The following is a 24,714-nucleotide window of genomic DNA, read 5'->3' as shown; positions in this document are numbered from 1 at the left end:
TGTTTGCTAAGTGATAAGTTGGGTCATTTTCCTCATAGAGTTCTCTACAGTCTGCTCCCTGCTGGCCATTGGGAAAAATACTGTAGGTTTGAGGCTCTCCTTTATATGTCCAATTATTACACGGCGTAGAGAGGCATACCCACATTAATTAAAGGACACAAACACAGAGAGTTCAGAGGAGGGAGAAGAAAGGACAGGCAGTAAAGAAAATGTGAAAGATGGTGATTATTTCTGTCATGTACATATTTTAAGCATAGTGAGCAAATGTCACACTATGGATACTGGGAGCTGCAGTGCTGTCTTAATACGTGAATACACAGTATCTCTCTATATATGTGTGTGTGTGTGTGTGTGTGTGTGTGTGTGTGGGCACGGTGTAGGCACCGGCAGGATGACGCACTTTTATGATGTCATCTGTCCTCTGGAACAGATTGGATTTAATTGGTCAGTCGTTTCACAGCCGCATGGCTTCTTTTAACAAGCACCTCTATCAATCACACACACACACACACGCACACATGTACACGCACACATGTACACGCACAGAGGTTCTAGTAAAAACTCAATCATCTCTGCTGCAGAGTGGAATATACTCCACATCGCACTACACTCAGTGAAGTACACAAAATTTAGCGTGAGTGATTCATATCAAACTGTACGAGGACTCTTACAGCTCACACACACACACACATATATATATCTACCCACATAAATGACATCGTCTCTTCCTCGCTCTATAAACACACACTCTTGCAGGTATAGCCCCTCTTGTTCCCACAATGCTCACTGAAGCCTTTACAGCATGAATCCCATTGTGACTGCGCAGTGATATATCAACCTTAGCCTCGTAGCCCGGCTGTGTCCTACCCCAGAGCAAACCCTGTGTTCTGATAGTTTGCAGGCCTTATAGTAGCACTGATAACACTCTGGGTCTACCAGCCCCCCATTTATCACCTCAAAGTACCAGCTCGCTGGACGCTTTCGTCCACAGCTTCAGCACAGGACTGCTGAGGAAGAGACGGGAAGTGGGGGTTGCACTGCTATCAGTTCTTTCTCATGGTAAAGATGCACCGAGGACAAAGTTATCATGGGAATATGTGCCAACGTGTCTTCTGACCTTTTGTCATCATATCCTCCTGCATCTGAGTTTCATGTCTGCTACCCACCATCCCTTAGGTTGATAAAAAATAGGAGAAATTAGCAGCTTATCTGCAGCAGCTGTAAATGTCCAAACAAAGGGAGCTCCTCATCCTCGGAGCAGAGGACGAGATCAACCACCATAAAAAGAATATTATTATTCTTATTCTTATTATTGTTATTATTGTTAGAAAGCAATGTTGCTGCCACTGCATAAGTCATAGACACACCAGACCTAAGGAGTTGCTGCAGAACATGTCAACTGTTTTCTTCCTTAATGTCAGTATCACACATTGGCAACCACACACTCGGGCAGCAATGTCCAAGCGACGTTTGGTTCAGGGACGGGCTTTTTTTATGTCATGATCGCTGTATAAAACCATGACATGAGTGCAGGAAATTAAGGGTGTCTTTGGTGCCTATGTCTTCTGCCTTTCTCCCTCCCTTTATATACTCGTACTGGACAATATACTGCAGGCTGCAGACCACTCACAGAACACCACTCTGATGGAGAGATACTGTACATGGAGCATTGAGGGGCTGCGATGAAATCCTCTGCCAGCCACTGACATCTAAACATCCATCCAGCAAACATTCACACTCTGTGCGGGATCACAAGCCAGGAAACCAGGGTCCCATCAAACCGCAGCTCGTCCCCCATAAAGCAGCAGAGCAGCGATGCAGCGGCCTCAGCCACACGAACAACTGGGCTCCTGGCTCTTGTAGCGGTGGCTGTGGAGTACGTTTCTGCTGCTTTATGAGCTGGGACATAATATAAACCTGGCTGCTGAGACGGTGGAACACATCCTTTTTCGAAACCCATTGTGTCTTATCATACAAGGTAATAGAGATGGGCTGTGCAGTGCTTAAAAAGTGGAGGAAGTACAACTTTAACAACTGGAACCTTTTTCTGGGAGACTTTTAAATTGAATCTGAGTTGCCAAACGGGTTTCGCTGCACTAAAAAAGAACATCACAAACATCCCAGCATTATAGCACGCCAAGCTTTACAAGGAGTAAGTTCTAATGCACCAAACAACAGTGCAGGTCAGAGCTGCATCCATTTATTATAGTTATGAAGGCTGTGATCTGATAATCAGTTTCATGTTCATGTTCATGCACCGTTAACACAAGCTGCACTAATGGGAGTAATGAAAATCCAAGCAGTGAAACAAACAGCCATCATGAAAGACTTAAAACCTGTTTAACAGAACATTTACATAATTTAAAGGAACAACATGTTGAAATTTCCATCCCGGTGCGGAACGTCTGTGTGTGTTTTAGCCTGCGTGATCCCGCCCACTGCCCATGTAGTCACCCCAGGTTGCCAGATATGAAACAAATTGGCGCACCAGACTCGTTGCTTGTCATTGACAAAGCGCACGTCTTGCACTCGATTATGTTCAGTGTCCTCAACCTGGCAACCCGCGTGAGCTTCGTGTTGTACTAGAAGCGTAGCTCTGTTTGGGAATAGCTGAGTGTGTGAGTGTGGGTGGTCGAGCAAGTGAGTGAGAGAGACAGGAAGTGAGTGTGTGCGCATGAGAGTGAACGGGAATCAGGGATCGGAGCGGATCAGCGCAGAGTGTTATCGGTAACTGAAAACAACAAACCGACTGCACAGTCAGGCTGTGTGTGTAACAAAGCCACGTACTCCTCAAGACTGAAGCGGCGCTCCCGTGTCTTGCTTCCTGCTCGCTGCTGTGTGCGTAAAGTGACGGGAGTTAGCCCCGAAGCTAGCGGCAGCTTCAGCCCCGGGGCAGACCGATAAGTCTCCCCTCTGCGCTGAAGCAGGAAAGGCTAACATTAGAATCTGCGGAGCAGGGGGCGGAGGGAGACAACGCTCTCCAATATTTTGAATTCGGACTGCAGTACCCTTTTTAGACTCCAGCTAGAAAACGTTTCTGCAGGACCAAAAACATGTGCATATGTGTGGAAATGCTGGTGGTAAAGGGCATCAATAGTCCACATATGGATCATTTGTCTTTACATACAACCGCTCGTGTATGTGTTATGCTTCAGCTCAGAGAATACCGGAAGCATGCAGCAAAAAAGTATGCGTGTTGGTTCATATCCAGACAGTTTGATTCATGGGCCTCATCCCTCCTATTGGGTTCCCTATCGATCAGAGCGGCTGTGGGCTGCAGCTGACTGCGGCCTGGGAACCACGGTGCTGTTATAACTAACAGATACACAGTGGCTACAGCAGGCCGGGATCTCTGGGCCCCAGGGCCTTAACCATGGGTGGGGGTGGAGCTGAATGTGTTGTTGTTGAAATTATGCAATGATTAATGTAGTGGTGCAATCGCATGGGATCAGATGGAATTGTTGACATCAATCAGGAACTGAGGGTGCTGCAGAAGTCAAATAAATATGCAGAAATACTAAATATTAAAACCTCATTGTTTGTAGCATAATCATACCAAAATTTCTCTTATTGCACAAATAATATAACACACACAGCCATTCATCTCCATCTTAAGGTTTGTAAAATACTTTTTAATAACTCTTCTCTCAGGCTAACCTTTGTATATTTGTCCACGATGCTTCTTTCCTGTGTGTGACAGGAGTAGGATATGTATTACTGTCTGTGCACCAGTAAAAGGACAGAATCTGATTTTAACACCCGCACAGGTCAGATCAGATCTCTGCTGCTGCAAAACATAATCTGATAGCATCCTTACACTTCAGTTTATGCAAGTGAGAAAAACAGGTAGAGAGGGTGTTTGCGAAGCGGCTAGATGTGCCACAAGCTCAGTGTCCTGTCAGGATGATGTATGAACTATCGGCGTTGCTGTGATATTCTGGAAGTTCCCACAAACAAGAAACACACAAGCACACACACAGAGTATCGATGCCAGAATAAGAGTACAGAGACCAGTGCTTTAAATACTCAATACTTCCACAGAACGCTGTGTAAATCTCTTCAGCCCAGTTAATACCACTGCCACACTCTTAATGATTAGCTGTAATCTTGCAGGGGATAAAATATAGCCGACATTTAAAACAGTATGAATAAAAGAGAAAAGAATGTATAGTTAAATGTGTGCACACGACATGACAGCTCCCTACAAGTGAAGCCAAACCCTCTCTATCGCCGCCTGCTGACTGGCTGCAGTATAGGTCATAAAGCCCGCCTCCTCCATGTTAACAGATGGGACATGAGTCAAACTATAAAATCAGAATACACGTCAAATACATTTCATTATCATGCTGATTTATGTCAAAGTGTTCATTTTTCTGACAAGTTTACTTTTCATTAGCTTTTTGATGCTGTAAAAAGGGGGTGTAACCTCATGATTGACAGCTCTGTTGACAAATACGGCTCCTCAAGCATTCTGAGTAGCAGAGAAGAGGAGGAACGGCGAGAGGAGACGTCACTAAAACTAACACTACGGTCATTGAAATTTCCATAGCTGTGAATATTTGCTTCAGACCAACACAACAAGCTGTTCTGCTGTTAAATTAGCTGATATGCTTACATCATTACCGCGGCTCCACCAGCCGATCTCTACTGCGTCTCTGGCTCCAAAAGACGTCACCAGAGCAAAATGGCAGCGCCCGTATCGGGGGTATTTTGGATCAATTTTTGTACAATGAGAGTAGATGGAGATCATCTTCCGTGCTAGCGTCGTAGCTTCAGCATTTATTAATGTCAGCTGTGTAATTTTGAAACTTTAGAGTCAATGTGATGGACAGTTTTGATCTTGATAGCTTTTTTTTCTTTAAAAATATATTAAAATACTGTATTACATTTATCCTAAAGGTATAATAAGTAGGATTTTTCCTTGCATTTTGTCAACACATTCAAACTGGGCCCCTCCTCCTGGGCTCTTCGTCACCAGAAGCTCACTCTCACTCTCTCATGCGAGAACACGCCCACCCCGCCGAGCTAACACCGTGTAGTGCAAGTTCTCTCTTGCTGTGTCACAGTCCTTTAATGAAGCATTCGGTTAATAATCATACTATTCTAAATGCAAATATATAAACAAAGCCACAGTCAACTCAGCTCATTGGAGTGTGTCCCAAGGTTTACATCCTGTCTCTGTGGAATGTTGAAACTAGTGGGGGAGAGGGTTGTAACCCCCGCTCTCTGATTCCATTAGTGTCCACTTTGATCAAGAGCAGAGCTAACGGTCTTGCTCTGTTCCTGGTACGGTCACCTGACCAGGTCAGGCCTGGACCAGGCACATCCTGGTGCCACGCTACGACCAACAGCATCACGGTTACCTTTGCGCTAGCATGCTAACTGCCGGGGGAAGGGTTTCACAAGGGTCTGCACACACACTCACCAACACACATGTATAGAGGCCCATAAGTGATGATTTATATTATATTTGTGAAAGTGCATATTCTATTTTTCTTCCTATTTATTATATCTTTAAGTAAAGCTGACACAAATAATGTGCAAGATGTTCTTAAAGCGTCTTCAACATAACACAAGGAAGGAATATAATCAAGTTAGGGAATTCATTTAAATTTACTGATAGGCTGAAAGTGCACGGATGTGTATGTGTGTGATTCTGTGTGTTAATGTATGCCGTTGGCCCTGGGCAGTACCCAGCAACAGCTGTTGGTAATAAGCGCTGGCTGTTAATGAACGTCCCCTCTAAGCTGCGGAGCTGCAGGGCACTGAGGCTCGTCCGCAGCAGCGGCCTGGGCCTGCACTTAGCAAACACCCCTGCTGCTCCCATAATGCAACCACATCACTCTGCCCTTTTATTCCTCTCATATGAGCTCCTTCTCTGCCCCCCTCATGGAGTCAAATCTAGCTAATAGATCTGCAATGAGGCTGCCGAGCACTGTGATGAAGTTGGGCTCGACACAAACGTTAAAGGACGTTATGGAAATCGATGCCAATGAGGAAACATGATCAGGGACGTTTGTGTTACTTAAAAATGAGCTGAAAGAGAGGTCACGATGGAAGGATGTGTGTGTTTTGAGTTGATAGTCACAATACCTCACATTTCTGCAACTGTCTTACATGACTGTGTGCACAAAAAAACAACTCTTACACACCGAGCTCACCTCCTTGACATGCTTTGTTCTCCCTGCACCTTTCATCTCTGTGTATTGTTTTTCCCTGAGTCTTTCTTTCAAATATCTTGAAACACAATCTCTGTTTCCCAGGAGATGCAGGTTTTCCTCACCGTGTACAGTGTGTCACAGCCTTTTTGCAAGTTAAAGAATCTCCAGACTACCTTAGAAACGACACCTCTGTCACAAAATCAACATATTTACTTCTACAAATTCGAGCTAATTAGTGAAAACAGGAAGTGAGTCTCTTTTTAAGAGAAGGAAATCAAAAGTGAGTGTTGGGGGTCTGTGAAACTTCTCTTTGATTTGAGGATTAGAGCTGTGGACTGCTCATCGCTGTCTTAACAATTACTCTGAGGCTAATGGAAGCCGATGCCGTTAATCTTCACACGCTGGAACCGATGTGGATCTAGCAGAACTCTTCATCTTTCATTCCCGGTGTGTAGTCTCACGCTGCTCGGCTGAATACACTAAGCCCAGCGATCACACACCATCAACACACCGTCATTTATAACAATCCAACGCAATTTCTCAGCGGTCGAGATATTACAGTTTAATTTATTCGTTTGAGACGAGACAGAGATAAAATATAACGGCGGCAGGTTTGACTGATTGCCGTGTCAGGGGTTTCTCCAGCATCCAAAAAGGCAGAAAGTCAGCAGAGCAGTTACAGAGTCACTGTCAGCAACGTCAACAGTTTACAAGTCAGGATTTATTATCATTAGTGCTAATGATGTCATTTCTAAGCCTCACCATAACTACACTGAATATACAGCCAGACATTTATGGAGTTATATGCTGGGAGAAAGGGTCAAGCAAGCAATCTTTTTCTACCTAACATTAACCTTATGAAAATAGACTTGAGGGCCGTGTGTATAATGCTCTTTAAGTGATTCAAAATAAGGGCCATTATTATGTTATTTGCAGTGTGAAACCAGGCTGCGGACAGCAATCTACACAGACAACATGTTTGTTTAAATACCGTATTTGTACGAATATAAGACAGCCATGATTATAAGACAACCCCCCTTTTCAAGACGGCCCGCCACGGCCAAATTATTGCCACCGCTGCTTCAGATTTCTATAACGTGTCCTGAAATTGTGGCGATGCCTGCTCGCCCGCTCTCCTCGTTGAGGAAGAGCCCTGAAACAGTGACATGAAGTCATGGCAACCAAATTAACAACAGCGGGACCAGTTTACTCCTCTCACAGTGTTCTAACGGCAGAAGAGGGTCCGACATCTGACGCTCTCCGTCCACCCACAATCATATACAGTTCTGTTAGGCAATGTTAACAATCCTATTATGTAACTCTGTATGTCCCTACTATGAATGCATTGATTGTCGCTGTTTATAAACCTTAAAAAAGGTGCATGTCATTTGGTAACGATCGATTGTTTTGATCGCTAAGTCAAAAATAACGACCCTCGTGCACAGGCGGCTCACGTGCTGTGAGAACTGAATTGCGAGAGAAAATATTTAACTTTTGTGACTTATTGGCTAATCCCGCTGAGAGCGCAGGAGGACTGGACACTAAGCACCGCAGGACTACAGTGCTAAAGTGGCCTGCAATCTTTTTGGGCTCAGCATTTTTGGAAATTACACTCTGTCACAACAATTATCTTAAAATTAGCATCTTAACTCTGCCTCAGTTATTAGTTAACTTGGCCGACTTGTAAGCCATTTGCTCCTGACAATCACCGTGTCTCAGCAGCTTTCATCCCCCTGGCTCTGTAGCTGTGAGTGACGGCTGGCCTCAGTCATGAGGGGTACACTCGCTGTATAGGTAAGTGGTCTACTGTTGTGAACGTATGATGGCATTTAAAACTCTAGACCCCGAATATAAGACGATCCCACTTTTTCAGGTGTCTCTCAAGGGACAAAAACCCATCTCATATTCAGATCAATACAGTAATTCAGTTTAAATTGATATCATAAAAAGTATGAAAGTGAGCATAATAATCAGAACATAATGACACCACAATATGCAACAATACCAATCTTAGCACTATATTTATGGAAAATTTTCATCACTCATAGAGTGGTAAAGAAATTGATGTTCATATTTCTACATGCAGAATGTTCTGGATCAGTTTGTTCTTTGTGCTTATTTAGCTAAATATAAATATGTTCCAAAAAGACCTGTATCACCTGAAGAGACTCCAAGAAAGGACATTAAAATAAGCAAAAAACAACAACAATGTAGGCACATCTGCTCGAGTTCTACATTAGAGACTGTTTTCACACCTGGACACCGAGAAGTCAATGACCCGAGCACCTGTCATCACACCAGCTCCAGCCAGAAAGACAGGAACAATAACAACAAAGGCAGCATACTGTACTGGAAAAACTGAGACTTTTAAAGAATGCATATATGACAAGAGGAATAAGGGAAAGAGACATTTAACCATAAACGTAATCTAGCTAACTCAGACTAAGATCAAGTCCGCGTGGATGGATACCAGTGCCAGAGGAGTTTAACTGAGAAGTAGTCCCACAAAAGCCGCCCGTGTGGTATTAATTGGAAGACAAATCATTATTACTTCCGCGTCACATTTCAGAATCTATAAATCTATATAACCATGCGTTCTTCCACATAAGCAGGTCCAGGTTTCCGCTAATTAAGCCACCGCTGAGTTAAGACACAGCGGAGCAGAAAATGGCATAAACGGTGCCTCAAATGGAGCAAATGAGTGGCCGCTTAATTGTAGTGAGTTAAACCGGTTCCCTGTGGTAGAGGATGAGAGCCGGACGCCTTGAGTAGTAATTATCTCAGGTAGCTATCTCATTACCGTCCTCCTCTAGTATGTAAATGTGGCCACAGGCTCCGTTGTTACATTGTTGTAGGGCCGTTTTGTCGGGCTCTTCTGAGGCAGTGCTGTTTATCACCAGGCAGGGAAAATAACTTAAGTACTGGTTGCATTTGCAGGGATAATGGACTGTTTTTATTGTCTTGGTCTTCACGTTTGTGGCTGCTGTAGAAGACTTGTTCAATTAAGGAGCCGGGTCGCGGCTATCAAACAGAACATTGCCTCAGTGAGCAGCATTTTAATGATCAAGGTGATGAAAGAAAGTCGTAAATTAGGAAAGTTATGAACCCATTCATGGTTTGTAGCGGGGGTTTTCTACATGCCTGCATTAGATCAGAATAAAACCTTTGTAATGACTTGAATTCAAAAATAAGTCTAGATTTTGGGAGTCAAAAAAGAGCTATGACAGAATTAAAAAATAGATTCATGGGGGTTTGTCTGACTAGTGAACAAAACAATATGTTCTACTAAGTGCCGCCCAGCACGGAGCCTGAATCCCTCATTTTCACCTCCAAATTGTACATGTGTAATTCACTGAATTCTCGGTACCATGAGTGGCGAGCTGGCCAATCCCACTGCAGCGTCAGCTTGAAGAGGCTTCTGCTGGCTCCCACTAGCCTGAGGTTGGCATTCAAGGGAGGAAGAGAGAGATGCTAATCATCTGAGCTGAGGAGAACAAGGCTTCAGAGAGACAGAGACAGACAGAGAGATGACAGACAGAAAGATGTCTCTGTCTCTGCCAATGCCATTTTATGGAGTCAGAATGAGATTCAGTAATGGGATAAGGATCTCTGCTTGTAGTGTGCCTGCCAGCCTTTACATCTGAGGACAACAATTACCTCTGCCACTACCTGCCGCATATGCCTGGCAGGGAAAAGAAGGAAAAAAAGAGGTTGACTGTCTAAAAAAACAGCGCTATTTACTTCCTGCAGTGATGTTTTTTGCAACAGATTGTCGAGTTCTTTTGCTGACGGGGAGCTAGTTTTGACATTTTCCCCCGTAGGAAATTTGAGCAGCATATATTAAACTTGACAAATCTCAGGGGAGTTAATCTCACACATCTGGTCCAATTTATGGAAGTATGGGTGCAACAACATTAGACCGCACCTTAGTCAATAAAGAAGATAGGACAAAGATGGGGCTGCTATCACAGGCTGTTAATGACTTTAGCGTATGGATGTGCAAGGAAATCTGGATACAGCATCAGCGGTGGATCCCCATTCATTCCAATGAAAGCTGCTTAGTGGTGCATGAAGCCAAAAAAGTGTGACTACATTACCCAGATCTTCCATAAAGCTTCGGCATCAATGGGCTCTAGAGCTAGCGCAATAGCCCCAATCCCTTTGGCTCTGATTTGTTGTGTGTAGATGATGATGATTTACCGTAAAATTCAGTGTATAAGACGCACTTTGAAATAGTTTATTTTCATCTAAAAAGTGGGCTGCGTCAGTGACCAACATACCAGTAAAAAATGCAGAGAGATGTATGGTGTTATGGTATTTTACCCAGTTGTTAAGTAGTGACGTCACACCTCTGCATTAAACTGTTTCCGGTTCCAAGCCTCTACAGCGTCGCCTATTTACAATATGCAGCAGTGCTGTTTTCCTCGCTGAAAACTAACTTGATTGTTGCGGACGCTTCGTCACGGACATGCACCGTCATGGTCGGCATTGCAGTCAGCATTACATAAGGCTGCCAGCTACTGCTAGCTAACGCACCGGGAGCTAGCAGGATTGCAAACTCAACGTGGTGAAAGCAGATGGCAGGCTGTAAATCGTGTTTTGAATGTGTTTTAAATGAAAATGAACGGTGTGACTTATATTACAGATTATACGGTAAATAAGGGATACTTAGATTTATGTACAGAGAAGTTGCTTTACAATAAAAAAGGTGATTTGCAGGCAACATAAGTAAACAGGGAAAATTATTTTTGGGCAAGTGTGCACCATGTAACAAACCCAGAAGTCTTAATTATCCAGTGTGGACCCTGTGCCAATTGGCTTTCAAAACATGGCACACTTCCTGGGGGCTTGTTGCTGCACTGCAAAACGTGACTTTTGCAAAGTAATCTTAATAAAAATCTGATTAAAGCACGTAGTCATTGTTGTACGCTGTAATGCATGCAGGACAAATCAATCACATAATGTATGAGCTGCTCAGAATTTATATAATTGCAGGTTTGTGCCATTAAACAAAAAAAAAACTGCACACGTGCCAGAACCATGTTGCATGGCAGACTGACACAGACGCAGCCTGTATCTCAAATGCAAAACTGAATTATCTCCCACTTCTTTGCCTTGTGGTCTTAATGAAGATGAAACTCAATTTGCACGGGCCTCGCAGATCAAATTTTAATTACTTTTTTTTTTATTCCTTCCTCTCTCTGGATTTTGCTTCCTGCCGGGGAAGTAAGAGAGGGGTGTGGCATTTTAGTATCTGTCCCTACTCTCCACAGCACCCCAGGGCGAACATGCCCCTCACCAGACCTCCAGACCCCACCCGCTTTCAGAGTGCCGCAGACAGACACAATGCCACATCAGTATTCAGAGGACATCAGATCCTTGGGCCAAACACTCACTGGACAAGCTTGTCAAAACCACAGACACACACACACACACACACAAAACTATTTACATATAAGGATCCAGAGACATGCTTGAATTATCACACCTCACAGGGAAACATTTCCACCATGGGATTGGTTCCAAATATTTTTATCATGACTGTCTGAAAACAGCTGCACTTTTTTCTCATTACACTCCACACATTCTGCTCGGCTGTAGATTACTGTTTGCAATTCCTAATGCACAGTAGGTACTGCAGCGAGACAAAGCTAATTATTAGCAGGCAAGCGATAACACTGACACATCACTAAAGCGGGAGTCTGTAGCTGCAGAGCGCTAAGTTTTAAACTCATCTCGTTTTCTTACTGTTTATGTGAGGTCTTGATACGTCCCATTAGTCCGTCCATCTCCGCTCCCCCTCCTACTTCAGCCCTATCCCTCACTCATGTCTTCCACACCCACTGATTCCAAATGATATGCTGATAGAAAGCCACCGTAGTGTGACATGTCAGCATATTTACAGATAAAGCCTCCGTGCTGCGTTTTAATAAATGACTTAATGGTCCAGAGAACGTGGGGCCCTGAACATAACAACACGCAGAGTGAAATAGAATGCAGCCATAACTTTGTATTTCCCTCTCATAACTTACATGAATGGGGAGGTCATTTTTGAAACGTAGTACAGTGTGGAGTAGCTAGCTAAAAGAAAGTGAGCCATTAAAAGAATTGCACGTCGGAATTGCTACCAAAAGCCTCATTCAGACACGGGAGGCACTCGAGCACACTGATTGAAAGTCTGATAGGTGTAGCGTTAAAATCCACTTCAGGCCAAGGAACAAATAATGGGTGAAAACTGTAAAACAGCACGAGTCTTTGGCTGGAAGCCATACCTCTCATTCTGAATCCCTACATGAGTCACTTTCACAGACGTCAGGAACTTGACGGCGAAACAGCGTTTGAACAATGTACTACAGTACAATGGTAAATGGACCGTACTTCTATAGCGCTTTTCTAGTCTTGCGACCACTCAAAGATGCTTTTACACTTCATGTCACGTTCACCCATTCACACACACACATTCACAATCAGATCTGCTTGCAAACAGAAATATTCAACCCCCCAAAGACTGTAAAGAGAGCCACATTTTACTTTGGATGACTTCCTTATCAGTTGAGGGATACATAAGAAAACAGGATATTTTGTTAATATAGTCATGTCACTATTATTCAACCCATTTATAATACGGCTGTTTTTAAAACCTTCTGAAAGTTGTTATGGCCTTAAGTGCAACACAGCTGCTGGAACAGTCTCTCGGGATATCACGCATTGATTCCTGCAACTCCCTACTGGCAGGCCTGCACGCACATTCAAACCTCTGCAGATGATCCAGAACGCAGCAGCGCGACTGGTCTTCAATCAACCCAAAACGGCACATGTTGCTCCTCTGCTCATATCCCTCCACTGGCTCCCAGTCGCCGCTCACATCAAATTCAAACCCTGTTGTTAGCTTACAAAACAGCAACAAAAATGGCTCCTGCCAACCTGAACGCCCTCATCCAGGTCTACACTCCGTCCCGCGCACTACGCTCTGCCAATGAAAGGCACCTGGTGCTCCCATCACAACAGGGCCCTAAGTCTCTAACTACACTCTTCGCCTCAGTCGTCCCCAGGTGGTCGAACGAGCTACCAAACTGCATTTGGTCCGCGGAGTCCCTTTCACCTTTAAGACCCAGCTCTTTATGAACACCTCTGACCTTAATGATATAATAATGAGCTCTATTTTGTTTCAGCTGTGTTGCATGCACCCATGAAGGTGTGCAAGGTGAGTTGCAAACATGGGTAAGACAACGGAGCTTTCACAAAAACAGAGAGGAAATTATTTCATTGCACCTGAAGGGCAGTGGGTACAAGAAGATGTAACATTCCAACTGACACCAATGGGAGCTTTATAAGGAAGTTTAAAATGTATGGAACGGTTGCAAACCTGCCCCGCTGTGGGAGAAAGCCCTTCAGGACAACTAAGCAAAAACCGTGTTACAGGATGACCTGGTGAAGGCCGGGACAAAAGCTTCAGTGGCAACTGTACGGCGAGCACTGAATAAACACGGGCTTCATGGCCGGACTCCACTATCGACCAAGAAGAACATTAAGAAGAAAACATTACACAATGATTCATTTTTCTTCTGAACTAAACGTTACGTTCTCAAAGTAACTCGATTCACATCACAATGGCTTTCAAGGTGCGGGGGTTGAATATGTCTGATTCCAGCTGTAGATCCATTCATAGCAATTGAGCCGATTGAGAGACGACCGACTCTACCACTGAGCCACAGCCGCCCTGTCTCCAAACTGTCTCGTCATTCATTGAAACATTTGAAATTCAATAAGCTTCAATACACAGTGCAAACAAATGAAAGGTAAAATAGCAGACGATATCAAACAGCTGCATTGCATAACCAATGAAAAGCTCAGCAGTGATTTCTATTTCAAAGTAAAGTTCCATTATTGATCTTGCATGTTAATGTCAACACATACCTAAATGCACTGTGTAATTAAGACAGGCTGTATCTATGCATTCGCTCTAAAAGACCAGGCAGAAGGTAGGGAAAGAAGAGGACTTACCGACTTGAGATGAGTCACCTGTAGGGGAAGAGAAAAAAAGAGAGAAAAAGAAAAGATGGATCAGTTCAAAGAGCAAAGCAAAATGTCACTCGAGAGCACCTGCTCACCGACAAACACAGCAAAATTAGATACAATACACAGGGAGAAATAGAAAAGTCAGACTGCAATTAGCATCAGGAATCTACATGAGTGCTACTCCACAGATAAGCCCAAACACGGAGCTGCTAATTGAGACGGTGGAGGAAAACAACTAACAGGACTGTTCAGAAAGCAGCGCTCTTATTTTCTTTAGAAAAGGTCAAAAGAGGACTTCTCAGGCAAACAGCGAACTTCTTGGCATTCACTTTCCATTTCTCTCTTCTGTGCAAATAACTCCTCCCAGGACTCAAACTCATTAAAAAAAATACTGTTGTGGTGCTCTTAGAAAAATATTCTCCCCTGTATTTACCCTGTTTGTGACTTCTAAAACGGCAGATTGTCCAATTAAGCAAGATTTTTTTTCTTCAACAAAAGCAACCTTGCCCACAGAATAAAAATAATAATGCATGTTTTTTTAAAAAGGAATAACTCAAGGTAAGAAAAAAAAGGGACAACCAATTATAAACACCAAGAATCCAAAAACTCAGCGGCACAAACGTGTAAATAATTACTTTTAACAAAAAATGGTGCAATGTCACAGGAAAGAAATCATTCTCTTCCCTTTACCTCCTGAAAGAATGACATGGCACGTTTGGTACACACTTTACAACATGCACGGTTACTGTTGCAGTCACAAATAGAGTCATAGCCAACCTGACAGCAAGAGGAAGAAAGAGTAGGAGGGGAGGGGTATGAAGTATAAAGAAATGCTAAAATACAGCCCAAGTATCTCACCCCTCTGCTCAGTAAAAAGAGGGAACAGCCTGGCTCAAACTGCTTTTGGTTTTCGTCCAATGCTCAATAAATGGTTCCAAAAAGTTTTTAATAAACATGCATAATTTTCATCTGAAATATTGATCAGAGCTGTCAGGTCAAACTCCTAATTAAAGATTGGAGTTGCTCCATCAGTTGGCAGGTGTTAAGTATTGAAAAGTGTATAAAGTAGGTTTAAAGATCAATGAAAAGGTGGAGGGGGCATCCAATTAACTCGTGCAGAGAAAAACTTTCATGTTTTTTTTTTAACAGGGAAGTTTAGGAGTGGCATTTCTGTGCATGCAGCAAAATCCTGTGATGTATGAATGAGCCTCTTGGCCAAATGAGGGCACTTGTAACATCAGACAAGTCGCACGTTGCAGAATTACTGTATTTTGTAGTAGTTTTCTGCGCTTAAAAGGCAGACCGCATCGTTTGTGATGTGTGATAAGACGGCTTTGAAGATAATTACTTTTTATGGTTCAGTTTTTGGTTTACCTTGAAGGACATAAAATAAATCGTTAGGGGCAGAAGATGACACTGTGTCTTGCATAGATGGGGCGACGCCTGCGAGCTAGTTCATGCAGGCAACTTGAGCTGCACCGATTCCACACTTGACATGCGTCACTCTCCACAATCACAAACACTTCTTAGGCGGTCTATTTAATGCCTGGCCCACACTAAAAGATTTTTTAAATGTTAACAGATGTTAATTTAACAGTTTTGCTCCTATAGTATGTGGAGAGCAACGATTACGCCAAAACAGCACACCACACACTGACAGATTCATTCATCAACAACCAGAGTCCAACTCCCACAGCTGGAAATCTCACAGAATCTCTGATGGTCACTCTAACAGCTAACAATCTGTTCTAGATCTAAAATTCAACTTGAGATAAATTCCCTGGCGCTGTGTCACGAAAGCCATTCAGATTTCCCGAATTCCTCAAATGCATCAGAAATGATATTTCCGACCGGTCTCTTAAGTTGGATGTGGATTTTAGGGAGTGGCAAGTGTTCTGGTTTCCATTTGTACTACGCTTGTCGAGTAATTTTGACCAATCACGTATCAGCACACTGCGGCGTACCCAGGAAAATAATAATAATAATAATAGTAATCTCTATAAACAGACATCTGCATGCTAACCGCTAACAATCCGTTCTGGATCTAAAATTTAACTTGAGATAAATTCCCTTGACGCTGTGTCAAACATTCAGCATTCAGATTTCCCGACTTCCTCGAATGCATCAGATCGATCTGACCTCCGTTCAACAAACGAGCTTTAAAAGTAGTTTTCTTCTCCTCTTGAGAACGACCTGACAAAGCTGCATTTTTACTTTTTACTAATCTGCATCATGATGTTGAAATTTCTGCAAGACCCGTTTATTAAAGTCAATCACAAGAAAAAAACGTTTTCTTTGTCTGTAAACAATGCAGCACGCGGAAAAGGAAATCGTTTATTGCTACATGCACGGGCATGTTCACCATTGTGCCCAGAGGCTATATCGCCAGACTATAGCCGATGCGATCCGAGATTGGCCCAATTGTAATTCCATGTAAGTCCAAGGATGGACTGTCATATCCTTAGTTGTATGTCCACTACCCTTCGGTATCTAACAGAAGCTTCTTCAGTCACAACACATGTAGCAGAGCAGGAATCCCAGCCAGAGCAGAAAGAGCACAGGGCTCTTTGCTCTTGTTCTACAGTCCAGGCACAAGCGCTCAGACAGAGCTTAAACGTCCACAGTGCTGGATGAAGGCGACGGCAGAAAAGGTGCCAAAGGAATGAACACAATCAATAGGCCCTGGTCTCCGAGGCCTTGTTTGTTAATATCCTGGATTCTGACAAGGATATCTCCAGGTCCCTCCTGCCCTGCCTGCTCCGACATCAACAAACATGCTGTAGACACATGGGGTTAGAGCCAATGACGGGGACAAGTAGGAAGCGAGTGTGTGTGTGAGAGCGAGAGAGGCAAGGAGGCAAAGATAGCAAATGAAGAGATAGTTGGTCAAACATAGCTCATCTATCATGCCTTCCTGCTTCTCCCAGGCCACAGCGCGCACACCTGAAAAGAAAGATGTACAGAGCAACATGCGTGCTCCCGTGTAATATGTCATGGCAGCTGTGTACAAATATAAAGTAATGGCAGGCTATCTTTGTAGTGTGGGACAGAGCTGAGGTGACCATGTTTTATAGATGATATATCATTCTGGAGAGCTGATAGGGGGCAGGGGCAGAGCTGTAAAGTCTCCAGTGACCCCTGTAGTATAGTAAATAACCCCAGCTGGATGCCGACAACTGTTTGGTGCTCAGTATTTCATGACAGTAACATATCGAGGCCAATCTAGTGAGCAGGAACAATGCCAGCAACTTCTGTGTCTCCTTTTCGCAGGTCTACTCATATTTTTACACCCTCTTTACACTGTTTGATACCCCTTATTGCCCCCAACACCAAAGTGCCATCAATGGAGAACCCGACTGGAAAACCACCCCTGACCCCCTCCCCCGCCAACAAACCCCTTTTCTTTTTCGGCGACACAGTCTCACAGCCGGGAAGCAGTGACCCCTGTCTGCTGTCGATTTACTTTCCATCTCTTACCACACCGTCCACACCTCTCTCTCTCTTTCTCTCTCTGCTCGGCTCAGCTGTCAACCTTTCTCAACCATAAATGCAGAGAGAGAGAGAGAGAGAGAGGGGAGCGTGGAGGGAACAAAAGGAGAAGAGCATTACAAGGACACGTTAAGGGCAGCCGTGCTCGTCCACGTTTAAGGTCACCAAAAATAAAAAGGAAACAAAGAAACACACACATAAAAGCATATGGGCAAAATAGTTAGCTAACTCTTATCTCTATATATTTTCAATTGCATTATTTTTGGTATAAGACGGCAAAATATGTCTGTAAATTACTTACAGTTGTTAACTTGATTCCTTTAGAGGACAAATCAGTGTTAGCAGCCAATGTAATCTTAGTTATTATGTTGCGGTTAAGCTCAGACGAAGAGTCAGGAAACAGACGAAGCAAGATATGCCAACGTCACCAAAATAATTACACAGACTAACAGTCAGACTAGGTACAGCTGTGACCAATACTGTTACAGATGGCTCTGTTCCAATGATTAGACTTGTTATTTGCTTTTTGATCAATATCTCATGATCAAAAAATGCTCACTGCACAGTGTGTCTTCAAGGAAGAAGATTGTCAATTGCCGTTTATTAAAAGGCATTTCAGGAAAGGCTTCTTAATTCTTCTAAAGCAGAGTGGCTTGTTATTTTTTGGTTATTAGTTATTGATTACACAGCAGATTACAAGCCTGACATCTTTTTTCACTTTGTTTTGCTGCACTTCTGTTTGAAAAGTTTAAACACTCAAAATGAGGCAGGTCTACTGTTAACACCTGCACTCATCAGGTGAATTTACCATGTTAGCATGGCGGCCATTTTCCTCTGATGTCACACTCAAATGCTGTTATCGACAAATAGTTATTATTCCACTGCTTTAATGAAATAGCAATGAATATTTTAAATGGTAAATGGACTGTACTTACATCGTGCTTTACTAATCTTCCAACTATTCAAAGCTGCTTTTACACTACATGTCACATTCACCCATTCACACTCACACTAACACACTGATGGTAAAGGCCTAAGTGGCAATCTTCAATCAGGGTTCTATGCCCATTCATACCCGAGGGCTATGCTACTGGGAGCAACTTGGGGTTCAGTGTCTTGCCCAAGGACAGTTGTGAATGTAGCAGTCGGGGATCGAACCCCCAACCTTTCCGATTGAGAGACGACCGACTCTACCACTGAGCCGCAGCCAACATATCTGCTAGCGTTAGAAACATTGCTAATGTTAACATTCAACCACTTCCTGGATAGCGATACTGTGTTGAACTGACATTGAATAATTAAAGTGGACTTGCATGGGGAGATCATTAACGTGTGGTTAGCAGAATGTAACGGTGATGTTAGCGAGGAAGTGGTTGAATTATACATTAGCAGGTGTCCAATTGTTGCAAATGCGGGTTCTTACTGTGAAATAAGATGCACCACCGGATCTTAACTTTAATACTATTTCTTGTCATCATTTGCTACAGGTGAAACAATAATATGTTAATATGGCTTGCAACCTAGAACGCAAGCAGTACAACAACATGCAGCCATTGAGCTTCCTACCCTGAGTGTGACATCATAAGAAAATTGCAGCCAAAATACTAAATTCAGACTTAATCAAACTGTTTACACAAAACTGAGTGTGCAAACAAAAATTGAAGATCTTTTTAAATTCATTACTGAGTGAGGAGGCATTGCCATTATTAAGCTGCACTCATTTTGCTTTGCAGCAAACGTGCACCCCCCAAGATAATGTATGCTTTCAGAGCTTCTTCTGATAAACCCATATGAGAGTTAAAACAGAGAGAATGTGGGTATGAGGCAACATCAAGAACAACATATTAAGATTAAATGATTTAAGCCTGAAACTTCAACTCGGCATGACTCCTATCTGAACTGTCTCAGTATTAATATTTCATCCCACCACCCTGAAAACAAACTGCTGCTGCGCTCTCTTGTAATGCGAATACAACGATGGAAGTTTGACAAATGTGTTTCTAGCATCTGCACAGAGATAACAATGCCATGCTTCTATGGACGTGGGAAAGATGATTGTGCATTTACTGCATTGTGGGGGAAAATCTATACTCATACTCTCACACAGAGGTGACAGCCAACTGCTGGAATGACTTTGTGCTTATTTTCTACAGCGGTAAGCAAACAAGGGAAAACTGTTGGCATGCAGCCCTGATAAAGATCTTATTACTGGTGGATTTTACCTAATAAGCTAAATGAATAGTAACTGTAGCCCACAGCACTGTGCTTCGTTGAGTTGCGCAAGAAATATAATACCCTGAAATCTCATGCTAGAGGTTCACCACAGACCGTGACCACCTGAGCGTGCGTTACACTACGGAAATGGCCCCCAGGACAGCTTTTACTGGAAACCAAATAACGCTATGCTTGTGGAGATTGGTAATCAAATGCATAATTTCCCTGAATGCAACATAAAACTGTGAAATTAAATTTTGTGAATGTGGTGAAATAAACATCTTAATTGGTGAAGGAAAGACCCTCAGGGGACTCTTCATAAGCACCATGCAGGAGGATGAGAGATATCATGCTGAGGAGAAGTAACTGTTTGGTAAGAACAATAATACAATTTAGCGCAAAACATGGCTGCTCATCTGCATCACCCCTCGATCCCACGGCACCCATCTCCGGCGCGTCCGTCTTTGCCTTGTTTCTGGTCCGTCAACGGCGCGAGCCCTCACCCACAGGATGCGTGTCTGGTCCGCAGCGCAGCGGAGCGCTGGCCCAAGCAGCTGGATTCACGAGATCACAAGATCGCGGGAGAACTACATTATCGCGCGAGAATTGAGAAATCACGCGACAACATCAATGCTAACAGAGCAACACACAAACTACAGTTCAGTTTGCACATCCGAGGTTGATTATCTGCTCATTTGGAAATCATTCTGTGATTATTGTGCTTCTACCATGGAGGAGTACACTACTTAATTAAAAGTGTTCTTTTTTCGAGATTTCAGTGCGTTGATCTTAAAATAAAAGAAAAAAAACGGGAGTCTGTACAAGGTGTTTTATTTTGAAATGATCGGATGCTGTATGCTGCTTTCATGTGTGACTTCCTGTTTGGAATGATCTGCTCTGTTGAGCTTGACACGTGTTTGAAGCGGCCTCCGTCAAGAATAGACCCGGCTTGATTCTTTAGCGGAGCACAGTGGAGAGACCCTTCTGGGACGCGCCGGAGACGGACCGCGGCGCGTGCTGTGGAATCACAATCATTGACTTGAATGGGCGCGCTCGACTCCGGAGGTCGCGGCGCACACGGAACGCGCCGGAGACGGATCCTGTGAAATCGAAGGGTAAGGCCTGTGTTTGTTTATCAACGAGATGACAAGGATTAAAAGTGACTTTCAAACAATAGCATATAATATAATTTCTCTGCGGAAAGTTCAGTACAGAGAGATAATAACTTCCAGAGTGTTTGATTAATTTTCTGTCAGTCAATGTTCACATGATATAAATAAAACACATTTCTATTCAATTTATTCATCAATATTAAATCAAAGTAGAAGCAATATGCTGTTCCCTGCATTTTTCTCTGTGGCATCATTGACCAGCAGTCAGATATCCAGCTGAACTATATAACATCCCCAGTGGGGATTCAATACAACATCATAATGATTACAAGCTGTAGTTGCTAAAGTTTAACAAAGTATGGAATCGAGCCGAGTGCTAGGAACATGATGTGCCTTAGCTACCATATTTTGGAGTTTTTTGAGTCAGTAACAAGGCAACAAGTTCAGCATGTGACATCCAGTGCCCCTGTGTAATCTTGCCTTACGCTGTACCTGAGAAGTAATCATCCACGGTCCTGCCGACCAAACAGCGCTGTGCTTAAACTTTACTTTCCTACTTCTTTGCATGTGTGCGTATGCCAACTATATAAATGCAAATAAAACATGGCAGAATGAGCTCAAATTGTTCAAGATATTTCATTTGTGCCACTCTGACTGCTGAGAGCTGAAAAAGGTGTCAGTGAGAGACACGGACTGAGGTTGTCTCTTGGCTCATGTTACAATTGGGAACATGAACATGAGCTGTACGCCTGAACACAGCAGTGCAAAACTTCAAAAGATTTTACTCTCAGAAAGTCGGGAATTCCTGCCGATGCCAAGAGTTTAATGAAGCTCCTCAGTGGTGTTATTCGTTAAAAGGTACCCACTGGTGTGTGGGAAAAGTTACTAAAATACCCTGCATAGCAATGAAGTGTAAGGATGAGTCAAAACTTATGCTACCCATACTCTCAGGGAATAACGCACTCCTTGAATAAGAGATAAATGAAGATAAATTCCCGAACATTAGCTTCCTTTCTGCCTCTTTATCTCTGCTTTGTTGTTTCTCTTCATCAATCTCTCACTACTGCTTTTACCTTAATCTCTCTACTTCTGTCAACTCTATAGATATCCATTTGTGCAATAGGGGCCCACATTGCAGTCTACAATTTTCTGATAGGAGCATAACACTTTTTGTAAGGATAAAAGCCAAGTAAAAGTAAAACACTGCTGTAGAAGTGTAATTACTTTAAAATGATTTATGTCCTCGACAAGTAGAGAGGGTGGGGGTGGGGGGGGTTCACCTCAGGAAAGGTTGCCTTCATTGAAAAAAGTAATTGGTAAGCAACCCAATTTGATCCCATGCAGGGTCAGTCTTTATAAAGGCTAGGCCAGTAGGCCAAGCATGCACTTACTCGGTGTGCACAGCTCAAACATTTAGCACATTTTGACTGCCTTGGTATTACAATTTAATCCGGAAAAACGTTGTGGAAAATTGGATAGAATGGTAATTACAGTAATATAATCATAACCCTGAGAATGAAGTTGATACACCAGTTTTATCTTCACAACTCAAGTGCTGATACTTGGTAATTGGCCTTGACATCAAGAGCACCCGGCTAACCAGAGAGGGTGCTCTGAAACAAAGGTACCTCTGCCAATGATGTACCCATGCTCAACCAAAACCAAGCCAACCAGGGATGGGTGTGTTGACTCAAGACGCGGATAAGCCAGTGGTCACGTTGATCTCCCTTTGTCCTGTTGGCATAATTAAACCACTAAAAAAAAAAAAGAGCTCACTCTGTAAATCCGCAGATTAAGTCCCAGGATTTGGAAGCAGCTCTAAACCGACCGCATGAGGCCAAAAGGACCACTTCAACCATAGTTAACAATAAGAACATACGGTGAAGAGTTATAATGGGAACCAAGCTGAATTCTGGGGGCAGTAACACATTTGCCATCCCTGGACCCAGAACAATGGCCAATATCTCCCCCTAAGATTGCCTCAGCTGCTTTTCAAGTGCAACCCAGAGCCAGGAATGTGATTAAAGAGCAAAGGCTCATGAAGACAGCACCACTGCTCTGAGGTCCCACAGGCCAGCCAATCCCCAAGGCTGTTCAGAATTCCCAGTGGCTGTACCCTCATGCAGGCAATATTCCAAGGATATTCCAAAGGCCTGAAGCCTGTGGAAAGGCCATGCATAATTGCATGCTTACTGACTTGGTAAGTAAAATTTCCCTGGATCTAATTTGAGGCATTTTCTGATTCAATTGCCCGATCAGCATTACATCATTTTAAGTGCCTTCCAACAAGGTTACAAATCACGGCGACATAATTCTGCTTTATGACGTCACAATTTTAAGGGAACAATTGGCCCATGGAAAAAGCCAGTCAGTCAAAGCTGGTGATTTTGAAATTGGAGCCATAGCTGTGGAGAAAGTTGTACAAACAGCTTGTGGTTTCTCCCATTCTACATTCCTACAACACCCAGCATGCACTGTGCCCCTCCCTCTGAAAGGAACAGCCCAGCGAGAGACGCTGGAGTGAAATATTACGAGGAGGACATTGATGTCTGCAGGTAGTGGCTCAGAGCGGTACAGAATCGGAAATGCGAATATACCGGTGGATCGTCTAAAAAATGTTCAGGTCTGCAGTCTACATTTCAAACCTGGTTATTTTACGAGACATGACATCGGAGGCGGGCGTCTTAGATTGAGGAAGTGTAGTTTACCAAGCTCCCTGGCCTCCCCCAGATGCCAGGTTTCACGTAGTCTGGCGGAGGTTTTCCAGGGCCAACTGGAGAAGCGGATAGCGTCCTCCAAAGGCATTTTTTTCCTACCATAACGTCATCAGCTCCCCATAATAGCAAGATAAGACTGAGGTTGAAAATCGGCCAACTGGCCCTTTAAAGGTTTGGCAAAAAAACAACTTAGTTAGGGGAAGGATGAATCTTTCAATTAAAAGTACTATTTATTTAAAGCTAAAGAAACATGGTTTTGGTTAAAATAACTATTGTGTGAGGTTGAAGGTCTATTGCCATAATTCAACATGGTCAAAGCTAAGAATTGATTATGGTCATTGTAAGAATATTAATACTGCTAACTTGGAAGCAGGAAACCAGTAGCGGTCTCCTTTATTAAAGCCATTTTCTTGAGCATCCATCAGCCCCAGCCTCTTCCCATATATACTTAGTGATTCTATTTCAATGTCAAATTACTTCCTTCTTTGCCCTCTTTCTATGTTGCTGGAGGGCTTTGTCATTCTGACTGAGACATATGTCATTTTGGGGCCTTGGGAAAGATTCTGCATTTCTTCCTTTGGGAACAGTTTCAATTATTGCTTCGCTGTTGGCTATAAAAACCAACTTCTGAAAAGTTTAATTACACATATCAATCTCAAATCATTCTCCCACATTTGAGAAAAGGATCACTGTCATCAGTGTTCCCTCGTGGCTATAAATACCTTACAGTCAAAGTGTGTGAATAAGAATCCAGAGGAGAGAAAAAATGTAAGCAAGAGATGAACAAGTAAGAGATTTAACTGGCAGCAGCATATGGCTGATGGATGAGTTGTCTTCCCATTAACATACTGACCGGCTCTTTCCATGGCAAGGATCGTCAGAGTCTGACCCCTTTGCCCTATCCTTGCTTTTCTGGTCAAGGGAAGCACTAGCAAACAATAGCATACTGATGTGGCTCTAATCATATCATCCTCTCTCACCCTAGTCTCTCTTTAACTCACC

General features: G+C 43.2%; 1 protein-coding gene across 10 annotated transcripts in view; it reads right to left on the bottom strand.

Annotated features, from left to right (window-relative positions):
* nrxn2b (neurexin 2b) overlaps positions 1 to 24,714 on the bottom strand; it is a 699,408-nt gene that overhangs the window by 536,486 nt on the left and 138,208 nt on the right. For 2 of the 10 annotated variants that reach the window (XM_069671756.1, XM_069671757.1), the window contains exon 4: positions 14,166 to 14,183. The exons of 7 other annotated variants lie outside the window; for them this stretch is intronic. In XM_069671756.1, coding sequence (XP_069527857.1) covers positions 14,166 to 14,183 — 18 coding nt within the window. Of the gene's footprint in view, positions 1 to 13,880; positions 13,893 to 14,165; positions 14,184 to 24,714 lie in introns of all 10 variants that reach the window. One more of the 10 variants, XM_069671759.1, reaches the window with a different exon arrangement.

This window comes from Semicossyphus pulcher, unplaced genomic scaffold, assembly GCF_022749685.1.
Source record: "Semicossyphus pulcher isolate SPU_LCO1_2020_fin unplaced genomic scaffold, fSemPul1.0.p SCAF_21, whole genome shotgun sequence".
NCBI classification, from domain to species: Eukaryota; Metazoa; Chordata; class Actinopteri; order Labriformes; family Labridae; genus Semicossyphus; species Semicossyphus pulcher.
The sequence above is the reverse complement of the archived record's forward strand: the minus strand, read 5'-3'. Positions and strand labels throughout refer to the sequence as shown.